The sequence below is a fragment of the Diuraphis noxia genome, unplaced genomic scaffold, assembly GCF_037042655.1.
Source record: "Diuraphis noxia isolate RWA-SAM2 unplaced genomic scaffold, SU_Dnox_SAM2 contig0001, whole genome shotgun sequence".
Classification (NCBI taxonomy): Eukaryota; Metazoa; Arthropoda; class Insecta; order Hemiptera; family Aphididae; genus Diuraphis; species Diuraphis noxia.
This window is the reverse complement of record NW_028301711.1, coordinates 41,808,196-41,828,074: the sequence shown is the minus strand read 5'-3', so window position 1 is coordinate 41,828,074 and position 19,879 is coordinate 41,808,196. Positions and strand designations below refer to the sequence as shown.

General features: G+C 27.5%; 2 protein-coding genes across 4 annotated transcripts in view; one reads left to right on the top strand and one right to left on the bottom strand.

Moving 5' to 3' along the window:
- Positions 1–2,427: 2,427 nt before the first annotated feature.
- FANCI (Fanconi anemia complementation group I) lies at positions 2,428–11,812 on the top strand. Its single transcript, XM_089216980.1, has 24 exons — positions 2,428–2,851; positions 3,636–3,746; positions 4,556–4,731; positions 4,792–4,959; positions 5,035–5,255; positions 5,355–5,557; positions 5,627–5,763; positions 5,824–5,906; positions 5,981–6,127; positions 6,204–6,396; positions 7,230–7,359; positions 8,058–8,378; positions 8,433–8,591; positions 8,659–8,856; positions 8,912–9,051; positions 9,125–9,295; positions 9,361–9,509; positions 9,583–9,809; positions 9,867–10,037; positions 10,504–10,898; positions 10,962–11,034; positions 11,104–11,247; positions 11,360–11,461; positions 11,531–11,812. Exons 1-24 carry the CDS (start codon positions 2,738–2,740, stop codon positions 11,654–11,656), a joined length of 4,059 nt encoding a protein of 1,352 aa, XP_089073106.1. The 5' UTR covers positions 2,428–2,737; the 3' UTR covers positions 11,657–11,812.
- Positions 11,813–17,344: 5,532 nt separating this feature from the next.
- The window catches only part of Myo81F (unconventional myosin 81F), a 141,938-nt gene continuing 139,403 nt past the window's right edge, over positions 17,345–19,879 (bottom strand). For all 3 annotated transcript variants that reach the window (XM_015513577.2, XM_089217489.1, XM_015513578.2), the window contains exon 34: positions 17,345–19,438. In XM_015513577.2, coding sequence (XP_015369063.1) covers positions 19,262–19,438 — 177 coding nt within the window. In that variant the 3' untranslated portion in view covers positions 17,345–19,261. The remainder of the gene's footprint in view (positions 19,439–19,879) is intronic.

Here is a 19,879-nt window from a genome sequence, read left to right as displayed (position 1 = left end):
TCAAAACGATTTTTTTTTTTATCGACTGGAACCGCCTTAATGACTTATATTAATACTTTATAATAAATTGTATATTATACCTTTTATGAATGACTGAATGAGTTGGATACATAATGAATCTGATTTGATTATGTTTACGTGAAATGCAATACCAGGCCGTATACATAATACATACACGTCGTACACTAGGCACTGGGCAGCTGCGGTTCCCTCCGTTGCCTACACCAGAGGCACCTTCGCTTGTCGTATTAGTTCTGGCAATAATCATTGATGATGTATTGATGTGTATTTGACTATTTTCCCCGTTTCGCGCTAATTTATACAACGTGTTAGAAATTGTTAACTATTTTAACAATAGTTAAAATTTTAAACTATGACCTCGAGTGGGTAAAGATGTGTACCTACCTGGCTACCTATACCAATTAAAATAATGCAACAAAAAAAATAATCGAATAAACATAATAATATAATAAATAAATAAAAATATAAAAACATGTAAATCATATTACATGCCAATACATAAAAATATTTCATAAAAAAACTACCTACTGATATTCCAACAAAAACACTAGTCGAACAGTTCGACTCGAACTCCGTGTGAAACCCAGTGTGAAACTTACTAAGTCAAAAAAAAGTAAAAACTTATGAGACTTGGGCAGTTGAGCATCATAAAAATGTGATATCATTAAGAAATGAAAAGTAAATTAAATTTATTATAAATTTATTCTATCTAAATGATTTGTTTACTTACTTTGCGAGGATTAATTATATTTATAAATTATTAATTAATACCATTAAGACCTTTTTACAAAACAAATTAAGTAGCATTTGTAATGGAAATTTATTAAATTGTATAGTTGCGAATGGATATGTTTATTTATCGAAATAAATTCTAAAGTAAACAAATTTTTGAGATAGAATACATTTATTTAAAATTGAATTACACAAGCATATTTTATTCATGATAGGTACCTCACACATCTTTACAGTGTTGTACATTCAATTGTCTTATGGGGGGGATTAAATAATATTATTTATACATGTTTATCAGAGTGCTCCAGCTCCACCCAATGCAATATATTTTATCAAAGACGAAAGACCATTGTTGTTAAAAGAGTTCACACTCATTTTTGTAATAATTGATATATAATATTGATATAATTTGAAATACGAGTCACGAACTCACGACTGTACACTAAACACTGTCATGAGTAGGTACAAGGTACACTGAATAATTAGATTACGACACTGAACATCTGACGTTTGGACAATCGTGTATATTATTATAATAATATATATATATATTAATAAACAAAAGATAAGGGATAAAGTTATAAATTAAAATAATATTTCGACGAGGCCATATGCGCCATGCGGGTACACCATTACAAAAATAGACACACACACACACGGGCGCAGCACAGAGACAAGTTACTAATAATGATAAACAATATTTTAATATCTACACAAAAATAGTTTTCATGTAAATAATAAACATTTATTTGTATCTCTACCTCCTCGGACGAAAAATTAATATTTTTGTGATTCCATTATAACTTACAAAATCCTTAATTTTATATACATGATGACATTCACAAGACATTTTTGTATATTTTTTTTTTGGCCTTGGGGGGGATTTATCCCGACCCCCCCCCCATTTGTACGCCACTTCATCTTTATGATGCACAAGTCTTAATAGTCTTATAAGTGACTATTTTTTTTTTTTACTTAGATGGCTATTTTTTACACGGAGTTCGACGAAGTGTTTTTGTTGGGTGTATATATTATGGAAAACAATTATTTGAATATTGATATGTTTACAAAAATAGTATAAAGTAAAGTTATTCATAAATAGCTTACCTATTGGCTATTTTAAACAACATAATCATGTGTTTTAACTTTAAAGTAGGTAATACCTATTAGTTATACTAGTTATACAGAATGTCATCTGAGGGTTTAAATATGTGTATAGAACATGTCAAAGCAATTGATGCATTTTAAGGCCCTGGGACGGTATGTGTCGTTTTATGAATATTCAAATTTTCTGTTTGTGAAAATCTTTCATCAGGGATGTCACGGTTTTACGACTTATCTACAATATGTATCCTATCCAGGAAAGGCCGCAAGCAACATATTTTGTATATTCTATCTCACCACCAGGCACTAATGTACCTTAGTACTATTGTATTATTAACCATGTATGACAGATATTATCGTCTAATTTATCTACCTATTTATATTATATTCGTTTTAATTAGTAGATTTAAAACAATTCATCGTTTTTCCGCGGTTTTAGAACCCACACCCAGTATCACACGTCGGTTATCAAATGATAACTCCGCTTATGATAGCACACGCAGATAATCTATGATAACGCAATATTGTTTATCATTCGAAATTTCCCTCCGATTTGTACACACGTAATAACAACAACTTGTACAATTTTTCTTTTTGTTAGTAGTTAAATATTATTTTACTGTAATGTCAAATAGGTTCTGTAAATGGTATTTAAATACTCAATATTTGTTTTAAGTATTTGGTATTGGTAATATTCACTATTTTAGTACGCACGAATGTTTTTTTTAAAACTACGCTGACTTCTAAAACAACAGATTATATCGATACAATATTCTACGGCATAGACCAAAAATTGCTAAAAACCAACCTCCGAGACGTCCAGTCGCCATCGTTGCCCACGCACGTCTTTGTCAAAGTTGGTCGTTTGGCAGCTTTAAAGATGAGCGGTGACAAAATTAAAAGCTTAGTGGAACTCGCCAACAATAGACTGAACAGCAGCGAAGATTTTGAACAGTTTCAATCATTCGTCACCCGAGAGCTTGACTTGGATACCGTTAGTACCTATAGTTATTTATATTATTTATTTTTTGTCGATCGTATCTTTTTATATCTATACACAATAATATAATATACCAAGCAAGCGGCATGTTGTGTAAATAACTCAACTGGTAATTAAGATTACGACATCCATGAAACTTGTAAATATACATTCATTAAATTACTTTGGGTTTTGTTGATGTATTATTGATTTTAAAATGAATATAAAATAACTGAAAAAAAAACTTTGTAAGTACCTGATTAAAATTCATTAATTTTTAATATTAGCTTAGCTTGGCATTTTAATTTAATTTAATTTCTAAAATTGTTTAAATTTATAATCATTTTATTTATATTTATAAGTAGGTATTTAAAAATTGAATGATTTTATAGGTGTTTATTAAAATTTATTGATTTTATATTGCAGATAGTCCTTGTAAACTTTATAGTTTTTATTCTACCACTCTGTTGATTAATAATTGTTGTCATTAAATTCATAGTCTAAAATACCACATTATCTATTTTGTTAGAGATATATTATGCAGTTTTGTTTAATATTATAGTAGGTATCTAATTTAATGATAAGTTATAAATGATGATTATAATATAAACTAGATTTTGTAGTCACTAAATGGCATACCTAAATACTTATATTAAAAATAATTAATCTTAATCTGAATGTCTATATTGAAATGTAATAAAAAAATTACAAATGATATTAAACTACTATTTTATCACCATGTTATTACTTATTTTTTGTATCTAATAATCAAATATAATTTTAGATTTATATGTTACAGATACATTCATTAATAGATGAAAAGATTGAACGTGAAGATGGACCCAAAGTATTGGAGTATATTTTAGTTGGGCTTTCTGTTAAACCTGATTCCCAAAAAATCATTGAAAACGTATGTACCTTTATCTGTCCTTTAATGTGGCTATCATAATAGGTATCTTCATTAATAATACATTATATATACCTATAGAAAAAATAATATTTTGGCAAGGGCGCCCACGGGAAATCAGCTCAGTGGGTTCAAATTGAAATGCATGTTATATATTTTACATATATTTACATTATTATATAAACATAACTACAAATTTAATGCAAAAAAAGTATAATAATATAAATTATACCTAATACAATGCATAGGTACCTAACCTATTATAAATTATTAATAATATTATATGAATTATGAATTAAATAGTAATTATAAACGTCTGACATTTAGTCCAAAATGATTCATAACATCGATTTTTAGATTTTCAAAAAATAATTTATCGTCAAATCTATTTTTGTGATTGTAAATTAGAGCCAAACTGCTTAACCTCATATTGAACATTGTAGATCTTATCCATAAATAATGAAAATGATTTTAAATTTTCATCAGAGAATCTATCACTTTTATTATTATGGAATCTAAGTAGGGAATAAATAAAGATTGTCTAAAAATGTCATTAATATTATTACTTGGATAATTATCTCTTTGTGTTTGTCTGAATATATTACAATATAACATAATAATTTTTTTGTTTATTAAAAAATCTCAGTGGGTGCAGTAGCACCCACTGGCCTCTCTCTGCGGGAGCCCCTGTATTTTGGATAGTAGTTGGACATCTTATAGATAGCATATTGAACTATTAATATTTTAGCATTTTATGTTTATGAATTGGTATATTACATATTTTGTACATATATAACAATTTTTCATTACAGGTTTATGAATATGTATTAAATGCGATTAATAATGCTGAAATACCAGAAAAAATGAAAGTATGTTTGATCAGTCGCTTATCATTAGAATTAAACAAACTATCTACAAAGCAATTAATCAAATTTATAAATATGTGTAAAAAAGACATAGAGGAATCAAATGAAAACTGTGTTCAGAGGTAATAATACTTGTATTATTGAAATTTTGTTTTGTGCAAGACATGTTATTTTTATTTCAGCTGGAAAGAATTGTTTCCTCATATTTTAAAAATAGTATCGGAAATCAAACTAATAAGAACTGAGGAATTAGAAATGACAGGTGCTGATTACAAAGAAATGATCATTACTGACATTTGTCGTTTCAAAGTTCAACCCAACATCTCAGTAGCTCTTGCACTGATGTTTAGGTATTTTTCAATTTACATACACATGCAACAACTTTAGACATATTTTTAATTCCACTATGATCAATTTAATTATAGAGGAACACTATTAACCGAGAAAGAACATGAACTAGTGATCAAAACATTATGCTCTTACTTCGGTCAAATGAAACCTCTTGAAATCCCACCTATTCTTCAACAGATATTACATTTTTGTTCAAGTGGAGATTTTTTAACTCTTTTTTGTACACTTCAAAAGTATTTTGACGATAAGTACCATTTAGATCAAAGTAATGATGAAAACTATGCACTTGAAATAGGTAATATTAATATGTATTAACTGTCATCAATGATAAAATGTATATATTAATTTTAAGTTCCAATTATTTACATTTAATATTATTAAATTGGACTTTCAGAAACCTCTGAGAAAAAAGAATTTTTAGAAGCTGAAAGTACAGTATTATTTCTTTTAGAAGACTTTGCTAAGGTGCATTCTTCATTTGTTAATGATATAACTAAGTACATAAAAAATAGCATTGGTGCTCCTAACATGGTTTTTGGTCCATTCATGTTATCATTTTTACTAACCATGTCTTGCTGTGCACCTTTTGAAGTTAATGTAAGAAGATTTATATACTTCTACACTTTGATAAATGAATCATATTTGTACATATTTCATTGGTTTTAGGTTATTGATTTGGTAAAAAAACTTGTAGTGCAGTCATTAGTAGAAGTAGAAAATACTCAACGCTCATATTGGTTAAAACTCAATTACACAGATATTTATGATGTTTACACACAATTTCAAGTCTTTATAAAAAGCGAGTATGTTTTAAAAATCACAATTTTTTTTTTTAATTTAATAATAACCGCTTTTTTATTTAGAATATCAAGTTATGAAAAAATATTTAAAGGTCTTGTCAATTTGGGATTATCATTTCTTGGAACTACTTCCTCTGTATTTAAAAGTAAGTTATTTCCTACTTAATTTTAATTAGTTTATCTATGTATTCAGTTTTAACATGGTTGTTTTATATTACAGAAAACGCTGAGATCATAAACACAGTTCATCAGCTTGGTTTGTTCATTATAGTATCATTGGTTCAAAAGCGATCATTTATCACCGGTAGTGTTTTACGAAAATTGACCAATTTTATTACATCTAACCCTGAGTCTAATCAATATTTAGGTACTCGGAAACATGATTTGACTTTCCACACTACATATTTTTAAATTAATAATTATGTTTGTCTTTTATGTCTTAGAGTGTTTACATAAGCTGTGTAAGAACCAAAAATTAAATGTTATTGAAAATAATACTGAAATATTGAAGTTGTTCAAAGAAATTCCAATTGGTATGACTGATAAAGTAACTTGTGCAGTCATGCCTGTGCTTAAGACATCAACATTTTTACGCGATAATATTATCATGATATTACGAAAAGAGCTCATATCAAAGTATGTACATTTTAAAAATGATATATTATTTATTATTAACCTATTGAATATGTACTTTGAGTTTTATCTGTTCTGTTATAAGTGAATTAATACTTAAATTGAGACATACTATTCTATATCTTTTGTATTCTCATAATTTAAAGCAATACTAGAATAACATTTTATGATACTTTTTATTTAAATTGTTTATAATAATTGAATATGTTCGCTCCTTTTCTGTGTCTTGTAGAAAATGAATTTTTCATTTTTCGTTATACTATGGTAAAAGCGCATTCATAAAAAAAAAAAAATTAAAATTAATCTAGTACTTTACTAATTAAATACAATAAATTGTAAATCCATTTCTATAAAACTAAAAATAGAGAATAAGGAATTTAAATTTATTGGCTAAATTTTTCTTTTGCATTTTGTGATTTTCATATCAACAAGAGTTAAAAGGTTTTTAATCAAGTATAGTGACGAGTGTTATATTGTTAAGAGTATTGTAATTGGAGTTTTTCTTCATAGTAAAGATTACTATTGTTATTGTTAATAATAAATACACTGTTGGTGTATCTTATCGGTCAATTTTTTTTATTGTTTATTTTTTGTTCTCAAATATTAATTAATTTGTTTTTTTTAAACAATTTGTTTATATATAATATAGTTTTGTAGTAATGTATATAGGTAATTCTAACTATTTTTAATATTCATATTATATAAATTAGAAATACTGTCTGAATAAAGATAATTATTATAGAATATTATATGGAAAAGTGCTCTCTAAATAAAATCAATAAATAAATAGAGCTAAAAAATATATAATAATTCAATTTGTACATTAATAATTATAGAGAATATCAGTTAAGACATAGTGCAGTTTTGGGATTCGTTGAAATATTATGTAGTGTTCATTTGGACAGTTTCACTACTTTAAGTCAGAATACAAACAGCCAGGATTCATGGCCCGGATTATTTACTCAGGTAACTTAAAAGTTACTTTATTTTTTATTATCTTAATTATTTTCAGCTACCAACATAAATAAGTTATAAGACTGTATAAATAGACTAATTCTTCAACTCAAAAACTTAAAATGAAGAACTGGGTTTCTTTTTTTGTAATATGTTAAACATTGTTTAAATTTTTGTGCAACTAATTCGTGCTCCAATATCTTTTTATTTATTTTTTTAAAGTTGTATTGGGTATATCTGGATATAATAAATTGTAAAAATTAATACCTATTAATGTTTATTACAGTTAGTCATAAACATTTTTGAAAAGAAGTAATAACTTTTCTTCATTGGTATTTACTCTTTAATATTTTTAAAAATGAGTCATCTTATGAATTACAAATAATAACAAAATCTGTAAAAGAATCAAAATATTTAATGTTGTAGCTTAAGAATATACTGAAAGTACTTCATAAATATTATAAAATAAATTAATTGATTCAGTGAAATAAAAAATTGCTTTGAGTTAAATTTGATAGCCTACTTTCATTTTCAATAATGGAATTTGAATTTTCATTATTTTCATAACTAATTTACTATTTTTTAACCATATAACCCTATACTTATTTTCTTAGCATATCTACATTTAAGCTTTGTAAAAAAATACTGGTTTGTTGGACTTGAAAATTGTTGAAGTATATACCCTATTTTTTTAATATTAATGATTATAGATGGTTCTTGATCGTGATTCTGTGGACATTCATTCTGCTATTGATTCTGAAGATACTTCAGAAAACAATAAAACAATTTGTTTGGAAATTTTGGACTCACTTAAAACTTGTTTTTACCAAAAATCAGAAATCAAACAATCACTTTATAGAGGATTGATTAGAGTGACTTCACACAACAGTGAATTGTGTGTTTGCGTCAATAGTTTGTTATTGGACCACATGAGTTTATGGTGTAATAGACTTGTAGTTGCAGAAAACAAAAAATCATTAAAATTTGACAAGTCAATAGTCATAGGAAAAGATAATAAGCCTGTAATACATGTGAGTTAATCACAATTTCTTATGTTCTTAAATTATATGATACATTATTTTTAGGAACCGTTAGATGAGTTGATTTTACTAGCTCAACATGTACTGGTTACAAATATGAAGCTTAATGATAACATAGAGTATGCAAAAATTGAGGAATTAAAACAATTACTCTGTCAACTAGTGAATTTCTATAGTGAATGTAATACAGATGAAATAAAAGTGGTCTGTAATATTCGTGTTTTGTTAGTATGAATGAAATATTATAAATTGTTTAATTTGTTTATTTTAGAATGAAAACGATTGTTTACTAGATATAATGTGTGATATAAAAGAACATATGGATGTTACCAAACAAGTCTTGTGTGTTTACCAAGCATTTATGGTTTATATTGTAAATTCATGGTGTAGTTCTGACCAAGATAAAGAATGCTGTGAAAAACTACAGAAATTATTTTCTAAATACAATAATATTTTAGAAGCCATTATGGTAACTTTCTTTTTTCTCATTTGAAGAAAATGTCATTCATGTTTTGCTGTTTTAGGCATCAGATAAAACTAATAAGAAGAAGGATAAAGGAAATAAAAAAAATAAAACTGAAACAACTGGAACAACAACAAAATTTGTTGAACCTGCTATTCACTTAGAATTTAATTTACTGTACAAGTTTCTTTCTTTACTTACGTAAGATATACTTCATATTTTTCAATCAAAATATTCTATCGGGTTAGTAATTGTTTTAAATTTTATTTTTTAGTAAAAATGTCAATTGGGCATCTGAAATAAATGTTGTATCATTAAAACAAAATGCAAGATTATGGGAATTTGTGTTAAAACTGGTACAAACACATTTGTTGGAAGTGAAAAATTTGCTTTCGCGTGACATAAAACCTCGTAATTTGTACGAAAATATATGTAAATTGACAAAGTAAGAGTTTTAGCTATCATATTATTTGTGCGTGTATTTATTATTTATCAAACTTATGTTGATAGATTGCTTTACGACTATTTTCTATTTGATGTTCGTGAAAAAATTAAATTCAGTCAAACGGTTCTTGAATTGGGATTGGATTGTTATTTACAATCAATTAAACTCGTCAATTCTTATTATAAGAATTTGAGTAAATTTTTCTCTGACTCCAGTAAGTGGATATACAAATATTGCCAATATTTATATTTTTTAAAATAATTTTTGATTATATTATTAATGATTAGACAAAGACGATTCAAATGACGGATCAGAAGAAATATTCAGTGTGCTGCGTAATATGAGATTATATTTGGATGAAATATTACAAATGAATCAAATCGATGACGTTAGTAACCAACTAGAAGATAATGATGACAAAGAAACGTATGATCTAGTTGAATCTCATCTAATTGGATGTGTGTCTGTTGTATGTCATGGCATCAAAAATAATAAGGATGCCAAAGTCAAAAATGTAATTATAATTAATATTTATGTAATTAAATGATAATTTAACATATTTTCTTTATAGATATTAACTTGGCTATCTATGGTTGCTGAAAAGTATTCATTTTCTAATTCAAACAACTCCAAAGAATTCTTAACTCTCATGCTAGAGATGCATTCAGCGAACCAAGAAGACCCTATAATGTTAGCTACTACAATCAAAAATTTGTGCCATTCATTTGGTCGAATAAGTAAAGTGAGTAATTTGTTTGAAGATAGTAAAAAGCATTTAATTTAGTAATATTGGTTGACTGCAAGAGAAGTTAAGAAATTTGTATTCACTCCATAAAAGTGAATGTTATTATACCAAATTAAATATAGGGTAAAGTAATAATAACAAAGCCTAAAGATAAAATTACACATACCTTTTTGCATAATATAATATGTGAAAGAAGTAGTGTATTAACTTACCTTAACATCTTACTAAAAATAATATTATTTTTGTTCTTATCTGAAAAATGTTTAAAATCATAAAAATTAAAAACCATATTATTAAACATGATTCCTATAAAAAAAATATATAATATTATCTTTTGAGTTATTAAATAAACTCATTTGAGTTTATTTTTTAAAAGAATATTATTATCAAAAGGCTTTTATTTTTAGTTGATTATGGAATGTTTATTGTTAACCAAGTGTTTTGATTTGTCATGTTTCAATAGTCCCATAAATCCAACCAGTCACAAATGCGGCCATTGAAATTAATAACAACTTGGAACAGAGCAATGATATGTCCTGTCTTGTGTCAAAGCCTGTGTAATGAGTTAAACTATGTCATGCAATGCTTATCTCGAATCAAGGCTGAGCTGAATGCATCACAAAGAAAAATTAAGATTATTTGTCAAGACCGACTGAAATCACGAGAAAAAGCCATCTGTCATCGTATTGTTTTAGTGGTGTTGTCTGTAACTTCATTTACGAGATCAGTTATCCCATTAGGCCAATGTACAGAGTCTGTTTTCAATTTATTGTATCAAGTCTATAAGACCATAAATGTGGTTACCAAACATTTTCTGTCACGTTCCACCATACATGAACCGGTTTACAAGCAAGCTTTGTTGAGTAGACTCTTGTTTTTAAAATTTTTGACAGAGTGATAATGTTAAAATTGCTTTTGTAGATTGGGAAAATTGTCCGAAATTGTCAATGATCAACTGTCGCCAAATGTTTCTAAGTTTATCATGTTCATAGAAGTAAAAAACCTTTAATTGATCTATATTTCATCAACAATGTTAAAAATTAATTACTAATTTATATTTCAGTATGATAGACCATTGACAGATAAGGAGAAAAAGTCTGTTCAATTAAAAAATCAAACTCGTCGTCAAGCATCTTATATTCCCAGAGTGGTCACTGAATTGGAACTATTTGTGAACCTAATTACTAAATTGGGGAAAAAATGCAAGGTTATTATTTTACTGATCTTTTATCGTTATTACTATTTTCTAGTCAGTAGTTTTGATTATATTACATAAATATAATAATAAAATGAGTTGTTAAACTATGTTGAATAAACAGGATCAGAGCTTGTTAAATAATCTCAAACTAACTGCTACCCGTGACTTCAGGCTCAATGTACAAAAAGTTCAGGATATGCTTAGCAAACAAAATAATTCAGATGTAAGTAGAAATAAATTTGAGTAATTAATGAAGGACTGTATTTTGAATGTTGCTGTATTATTGATATAGGAAAGCGATGAAGAAATCATTTGTAACAAAAGACCTAATGAAGTTGAAGAGCAACCACCTAAGAAGAAAAGAAGGTCTGGTTCAAATACATCTGTGGCAATTGGTGGAGAAACATCAACTAACTAATTTATTATTTTTAAATTGATATTTTCTTATTAAAACAGAACTATATTTTTTACTTCTCCAGAATATACCATGCATTCATTTTTTTTTTCTGTGAATAATTAATTTATGTTTATGATTTATATAATAAGTTAAGATTAAACTTGGTGTTTATTACTACTTTATCTTTAATTTATTTTTTGTATTGAGCTTTATTTTTGTCATTAATGAATTATATTTATGTTGTTATCAATATAATATCTATTACCGGCAGTGTTGAATCCGGTATTATACAGGGTGTGATTGATTTATCACTCAAAAATCGAATTTAGGACGAATAGCTTATGAGTTATATTAGTTATAAGTATTTAAAGTTTAGACAAGCGGAGTAGTTGACAAACATTTTGCGGGGTAACCCTGTACCACTCCACTCTGTCAATCTAAACTTTAAATAATTATAACTCAATAATTACTAGCCCTAAATTCAATTTTTATGAATCAAAATACTTAGAAAAATATTCTGCTTTGGAATATGAAATTAAAACTCTATGTTGTCATTCAAAAAAGTAAAAAACTTAAAAAATGATAAGGATAAAAAATATTTAAAAATATAATTTTTAATAAAAACGTTGGTTTTTAATAACTTGAAACTATGTAAAAAAATATTTTGAAAAAAGTCAATACTTTTTTAAATAATGAGTGTTGTTTGATAAAAGAATCACACTGTATAGAAATCCTAGGTATTCTATAGAATGCCAAAAATGAGCAGGAAAAGTATAAAATATATACAATAACTAGATATTCTATAGAGTAACTAACCTCGAGCAGTAAAAGTATATAATTGATACAAAACTTCACATTAGTGAAATAAATGATTATTGCTTATCATGACGATCATCTTATTGCATGTGTTTGTAGTGTTGTCGTGATGAGATATATCATATAAATGTATGAATGTTTCTATACCGAATTCAGTAAAAGTCGGAAAATTCGAAAAATACAGTTTATATATCAAATGAAAAATATCGACAATTATTAGGTATACGAGTTGCTGTTGCTTAAATATGTTAAAAAGAAAAAGAAGACATATCGTGATTACTGGTTGCTTCAAAGGTATTAATTTTTTTTTTAATGCTGTTTTATGTAGGTCGATACTAATAGTAAAAAATATTATGTTTGGTATGTCAAAAAGTTTTTTTTCAAAAGATTAATAATTTATCTTATATTTTTATAATATAAATATTTTATAATATTACTTTAATTAACAATTGAAAATTGTCAATTTTTTTTATGAATTTCTAGCATAAAATAATTTGCGAATTTTTATGATTTTTATGTATGTTGTCAAAATTTAAACTTTGAATGCTTTTAAAAAAAAAGTTGTGACTATATATATATATATATATGTATATATATATTTTATTTTTCAAGCTTTTCTACCCAACAAATAAATTGTTATCTATATATTTCATAGAAAAAAAAAACTAAAAACGTTAAAAAATTTAAATCTCAGTTACAACTCAAAACAAATCTAAATATTTTGAAAATTGTGTCAAATATGGAAAATGCCTATATAAACATTCAGTGAAAATTTCAAGTATCTTCGGTCATTTGTTTTAGAGTAACCTACACCAAAATAAAAAAATTGCTAAATGTGAAATCCAGTGATCCAATGTTGTAAAAATTTAAATTTAAATTGCTCATAAAAATTTAATTTGAATTTTCGTTGGATATTTTTTTTTTGTGATAATGATTGACAACTTATAAGGAATCTTGTATTAAATTTTCAAATCTTTGGTGTTAAAAAGAAAATTTTTTATGAATTTTTAATAATGAACGAAAATTGCATTTACCTATGAATAGTTCAACTCTTCAACTTCAGTCAAAATTTTTGAAAATTGCATGGTGGATAGAATATACTTATATAAACATTTGGTGAAAATTTCATGTAATGTATGGTAATTTGTTTTAGTTTCATCAAAAACCAAAATCGAAAATTGATTGTGCGTAAAATTCCCATACTAGTACTAAGATAGAGAATCTTATTTTAACATTAATCAGCTCAACGAATGTTCTTGATGAAAGTAATGCAACTTTACTTCTAGTCTTATCTAACTTCACCTTAATGTCTTTAAGGATCTGACCCACTATGACCATTAGATAATCACCACCCGTCTCTTAATATTAGGTACTATTATTGATTATAATCAGTTTAATCTACTAACGTCAACCGTTTATTTTTATGATTTTAATTTTTGTAATGATATTACAATTAATGATATTAATATTGCTAGATTTTTAACATTTTTAATTGCATTGTTTAAATATGTAATTATGATGGAAAGGAAATAATAAAAAAATTAGAAATTGCATTGAATAAAATAAATGTTGATGGGTACCTATAGTGTATATTTAACTAAAACTAAATTGTACGGATTTATATTTAAAGTTTAGTATTAAAAACATTTTACTGAAATCAATCAGCTATACAATTTTGTTAACTGTTTATTTTTTGTTGTTTAGTCAGTGTGAATGACTTTCCTATGCGTGCCAACTTTTTAATCTAGAATCGTGTTCAATGGTGATCTTACAATAAGATACTCAATCTGCATAAGATTATCTGTGAAACTTTGCATGAGATACTCGTAGTCTTTCACGGTATCATAGGTGATGAGAGGATAGCCTATTCAACAAAGATGAAAAAGCTGAGGAGTGTAGGTAATCTGCAGGGAGGTTCGTGACAATTCCTAAAGGAAGCTATGTTTATCAGTGAGGACAAATGTAATGTCCATACATGAATGTTATGAAGAAAAGATGTGAAATGGTAAAAGCGACGACCATATTATTCCCTCGTTACTCGAAAGCATAGTGGACGGACGATACAGTACTTCAGCAACTAGTATCTATTCCAAATGTGGTTTTTTTTTGTCGGAGGAGCTGTTGTTAAAGGTGACTAGAGTACTGAGAAGTAAATAAACGATTATAACATCCCTGACGAAGTTTTCAAAGAGTTAGTGAGGTCAAGAATCTTTCCAAGGTTGTGACAACATAGGCGAACACTCAGTAAAACGTGTTTATCTATCAATCAGAACTAAAAAAAAAAAATGTATTTAATATGTATTATATATTAAGCGCACCTCATTTTTACATTACTACAGACTCCAGGTAGCACCACATAAACCCGAGGCGATTATTCCAACCAAAACATAAGTGTACTGGATGCTGATATTTACGATGGGTGGACATCTAAGTTGAGTTATATATCAAATATCTATATGTTTGAAGTCAGATTTCGGTGACTGTATGGCATTTCAAGAATGTAATGACTACCGCTGTCATAAGTAGACTGATGCCCTATGTCAAAAGTCTGTTAACCTGTAGGAGGAAACTACTTATGTCAGTATTCAACAGCAATTTACCATACACTGGATTTCAGTGGTGTCTAAAACAGGTAAAAACCGATTATCCCTTACTCAAACAAATAAGAACGCATCAGAGTGGCTAATGCTACAGAACCGTTTCAGACATTTTTGGTTTGGGGAGGATGCTTTCATTTCACCTGCTGGTCAATGAACACCAGCGTATTAACGAGTTGAGGTAGGTCGACTGCTTGACTCTGGAAGTAATCATAAGGCAGGAGCACTGAACATCGCAATAGTGTAGATGTAGATGCTTGCGGACGATGAAAGCGGCGTTCCAGACATCATTTTAGGTTCACTGCCGGAGCTTCTTCTAGATAAGTAACGACAAGAAGGAATCTAGGGTGCAACAGAGACCCACAGACAGGTATTTGACAGGATGGTGAGGGCTATACTGGGCGAAAATGAGGAAGCTGATCTTGCACGGCGAAAAATTATTATACATAATAATATAAGAACAACATGGTAAAATAATACAAAATTAAATTTAAAATATCTAATAATCTAATAGTGTTTTTCTCTGAGTTAAATCTTCTATGACGTTATCTTTGTTAACTTTAATTTCGGTTTGAATATTCAATGCTACTAATCCATTTAGTGTATTCTCTGCTATTGAGTTCGTAATGTTTGATTATTTTTAATGTTGGAAATTACCTCTCAGGCCTCAGCTTCACAAGATGTCACGGGTAACGGTAAAATAATTTTCAATACCTTATAAACTTTACAATATACATTTTTATTACAATAATTACTGATTACTTAAATAAAAATAACAATTTTTAAATTATTATATTAAATGCTCTTTCTGGGGTTTATGTTTTTGAAAATATTTGATTTTTTCGTTATTTTAAAGCTTTTGTTGACTTTGACATTGGACTAACTGATAACTAAATATGAAATAACTTATAGAGATGTTCTATACATTTGAAGGCTTGAACAAGACTATTCGTTATATGGACTAGATTTCTCGATCATTGTTTTCGTTAACTTGAACTTTAACAAAAAGTTTTATTGTGATTTTAGAAGATCGCTTATTCATTTTATACAATTTCTGTTTATAATAATCTCCGAATAACTGAAATGATGTAATACAATTTTAGGTACAGACTTCAGACGATCAAGCAAGGTAAGCAATTGTAATTAGATACTTGTGATTTTCTTTGTCGTATTCTCCAGTTTCCGTTTAATCGCAATATCTGATAAATAATAATTATAGAAATTTGTACATGGTTGTAACATAGATATGAGATATCTTTACGATAATATCACAGAATAGATGAAATAATTTAATAATAATTTCATCTATTCTGTGGTCTAGGCATCCAAAACCGGTGCGTACGAATTGCGTCCTGAATAAAAAGGTATAAAAAGGTATAATACTAATTGCGTCCCGGATTTTTCTCGAGAACGGTTGAATTGCGTCCTCAATATGGGCAGAATACTCGGATACAACATACAACTATAAAAACTACTAATAGTTGTGAAGCTTTTCAATTGAAGCTCAACAATGTGTAATGCACATCCAAACATTTTTCAATTTATAAATATTCTGAAAAGATCACAAACTAATATTTTAATATTTATATAAAACAACGGGGCACTCATTCAAAGAGTCGTACAATCTCGATGATTAATAGAGAACAATTTTTAAAACAAGCAATGGCAGATTTTCGATCAAAAAAAAATAGTAGATTTGAATTCATAAAAAAGTTATCTTTTAAATTTTTACCAATATACGCTAATATTTTTATACAGTTATTATTATACAATTTTTCCACTACAATTTATATTTCTATATTTTTTAATAATTATTTTATACATTTAAAATTACAAATGCAATAAATAATATAAAAATCAAAAACAATATTTTTAACCTACCTATACAGTAGTAATTATTATGTAAATATTATTAAAGACAGTTCTAAGTCAGTATAAAAATGAGAAGAGAAATATTATTTAGTTTTTAAAATATACGAGACGTATTTGATATGCACAAAAAAATCGGGACGCAACTAGTACAACTCCAAAAAATAACTGGAACGCAATTAGTATGACCCTAGAAAATACCTGGGACGCAATTCGGAAGGAATTGGTTCCGCGGGACGCAATTCGTATGCAGCCTCCAAAACATCACCTTGATTGCGTCATTGATCACAATGTTCAGTTACAATTAAACGAAAAATAATATATTACATAATATATGTATCTTCAAATAAAATTCATAAATCATGACAGCTTATTATATTATTGACTGCGATTGGGATTGAAAAGGCGAAATAAATAAAACAAGACATTTTTATTTAATATTATATATTACATTACGTATAGATATAATATATATATATATATATATATATATAAATACTTTAGGAAAATCTTGGTGGCACTTTTAATATAATATAGCACACGCAATACATAAATTGGTCTACACCTTTATCTGGTTTTGTAATAGGTATATAGACGAACATATTATAACACCTTTTTTTAAATTATAATATAAAATTATTCAACATCATTATCATAACAGTATTTGGCGAATTTCTTCTTAATATTTACGGGAATAATAATGGAGAAAAATATAAAATAAAAATCACATTAGGTATTTACAAAAAATGTATAACAACAATATTTTTTACTCATTCACTTTTTCCGTTTTTGTTGTTTATCTGCTCGTTAAAATATTATAGTAACAATTGAACATCCAAAATTTGTTTAATAAAAATTATATAATAATATATTATAATAGTATATCAAAGGTGAATAAGGCAATTATGATAAAAAATGGAAAACATTGCTTACATAATAATAGTATAAATGTATAATAATATATTCGTTACATGCTTATATCCTACAGAAATTATATTGTAATTTTTAATATAATTGCGCGTAAACGTTAGTTATGACGGTGGGAAATAGGGGGGGGGGGAGTGTAAAAACTTGAAATGGACAATATATTATATTGGGGGAGTGGAAATAAAAATGTATAGCATATAATTTCATCATCGTCCGAAGCAGCTCACCCCATGCTGTACCCCACCTGTATAGGTATGAAATATTAAAAAATATATAACTACCTATACGCCAAGCGTCAGTAAATCTGATTTTATAGACGAGTGTCCAAGAAATGAGTGGTCGACTCGCGTGAGAACTTAGAGTAATATTTATCTCATAGAATTCGACTAAGTTATTATGTATAATATTTGGTCCGTATTATGTCGACATTTGAATGCGTATTCTTGGGTGGTGTTCGAAGAGAAAATTAAAATGTCGTTAACGTTCGTTGTTGCTACATTCCACGCTTCGAATTATAGCATTAGTCAATACACACATTATAATATACAATTTAATTGAGTAAATTTTAGCTATGATTCTATAAAATTACCTAAATAAAACTTATACATCAATTAAAATAATTTTATGATAAATTTTATTTATAGATATTATTTAACTTAGATTGTAATAACGACAAACTAGATAATATAGAATAATTATGTAAATTGATTTAAATAGAAAAACAAAATTTATAAAATCGTGACTATATATTATTATAAGAATATTATCAATGGTTATATTTTACTATAAGAATTAACTGTCATTATAACAACTGGGAAATTTACTAGTTTATAGGTATACTTAGCTAGTACTAGGTAGTAAATTGTTTTTAACAATCATACGATCTATGGAGTTAAGTTATTGTAGTCAGTACATTATTTGTGTATAAGTGGTTAATAATGGTCAGCTAAGTCGTTCGACAAAGTCTGTTGTTCTAATTTAACCTTAGTTTGGTTGAATAATAGGTACACTATAGGTATTAGAAAAATATACCTAACCAACTATTACAATAAATTCCGTTGTAATATAATATATTATTATTACAACAGGGTTTGTCTACATAAAATTAAATTTACACCATGCGAATCGCTTTTTTAGCATTGAATTTCCATCATAAAAAAAAAATATATCTTATACAACTGCGCAGTTACAGTTCACAAAACACTCGATATACTTATTATAATAAAATTGTTACATTATATTCCTAACAACGCAGAGTGGTCGACGACGAACTCGAACATAAGCTTCGTGGAAACGAAATAATGGACACTGTTGTTGATGTTATGACAATGACAATCTACACGTATTCTTATGCGGTTTTGTCCGATCAATCGCCGTTTTTCTGCTGCCGACAATCGGACGTCCGTCGGTCTTCGGATCATGTCTGAAGTTCAATCGCCGGCGCCGGTTTGTGCAGTATGCTCACCGGTCTCGAACTCGAACCGTTCAGACCGTTTTTGCGGCCGCCACCGCCACCACCTTCGCGTTTTTTGAACGCCTGCGGCGACTGAAGCACTTCCGTATACTCACGGATCAGGTTCGCCACTTGGAACGCCTGTAACAAGATAAGAGTAATATTATTATTAATAATTATAATTAGGTGGTGGGAGGATTTTACAAAAACAAGAAAAATGACTTAAAAAATATATATTTTTTAAACATTAAAAACAAACACAATTTAATGGATTTTTAAATACAAAATAGTTAAAAATATGTTAAATAAAAACTTAATTTCATGCGATTAATCGACGCGTTTCTAGAAATAAGTACGCACGTGATTAATCACATAATAAGTAGGTAAGCCACTTAATAAATAAAATAAATTATAAAATAAAAATATGAATTTATTTTTGTTTTTACAGTGAAACCTCCTTTAACGGGCACCTCTCAATAGCGGGCAACTCCAAATAACAGAATTAATTTTGGGAACGGTGAAATGTGTACTCACTGTATTTCCCCTCTTAATAGCGGACACCTCAACATATCGGACGTCATT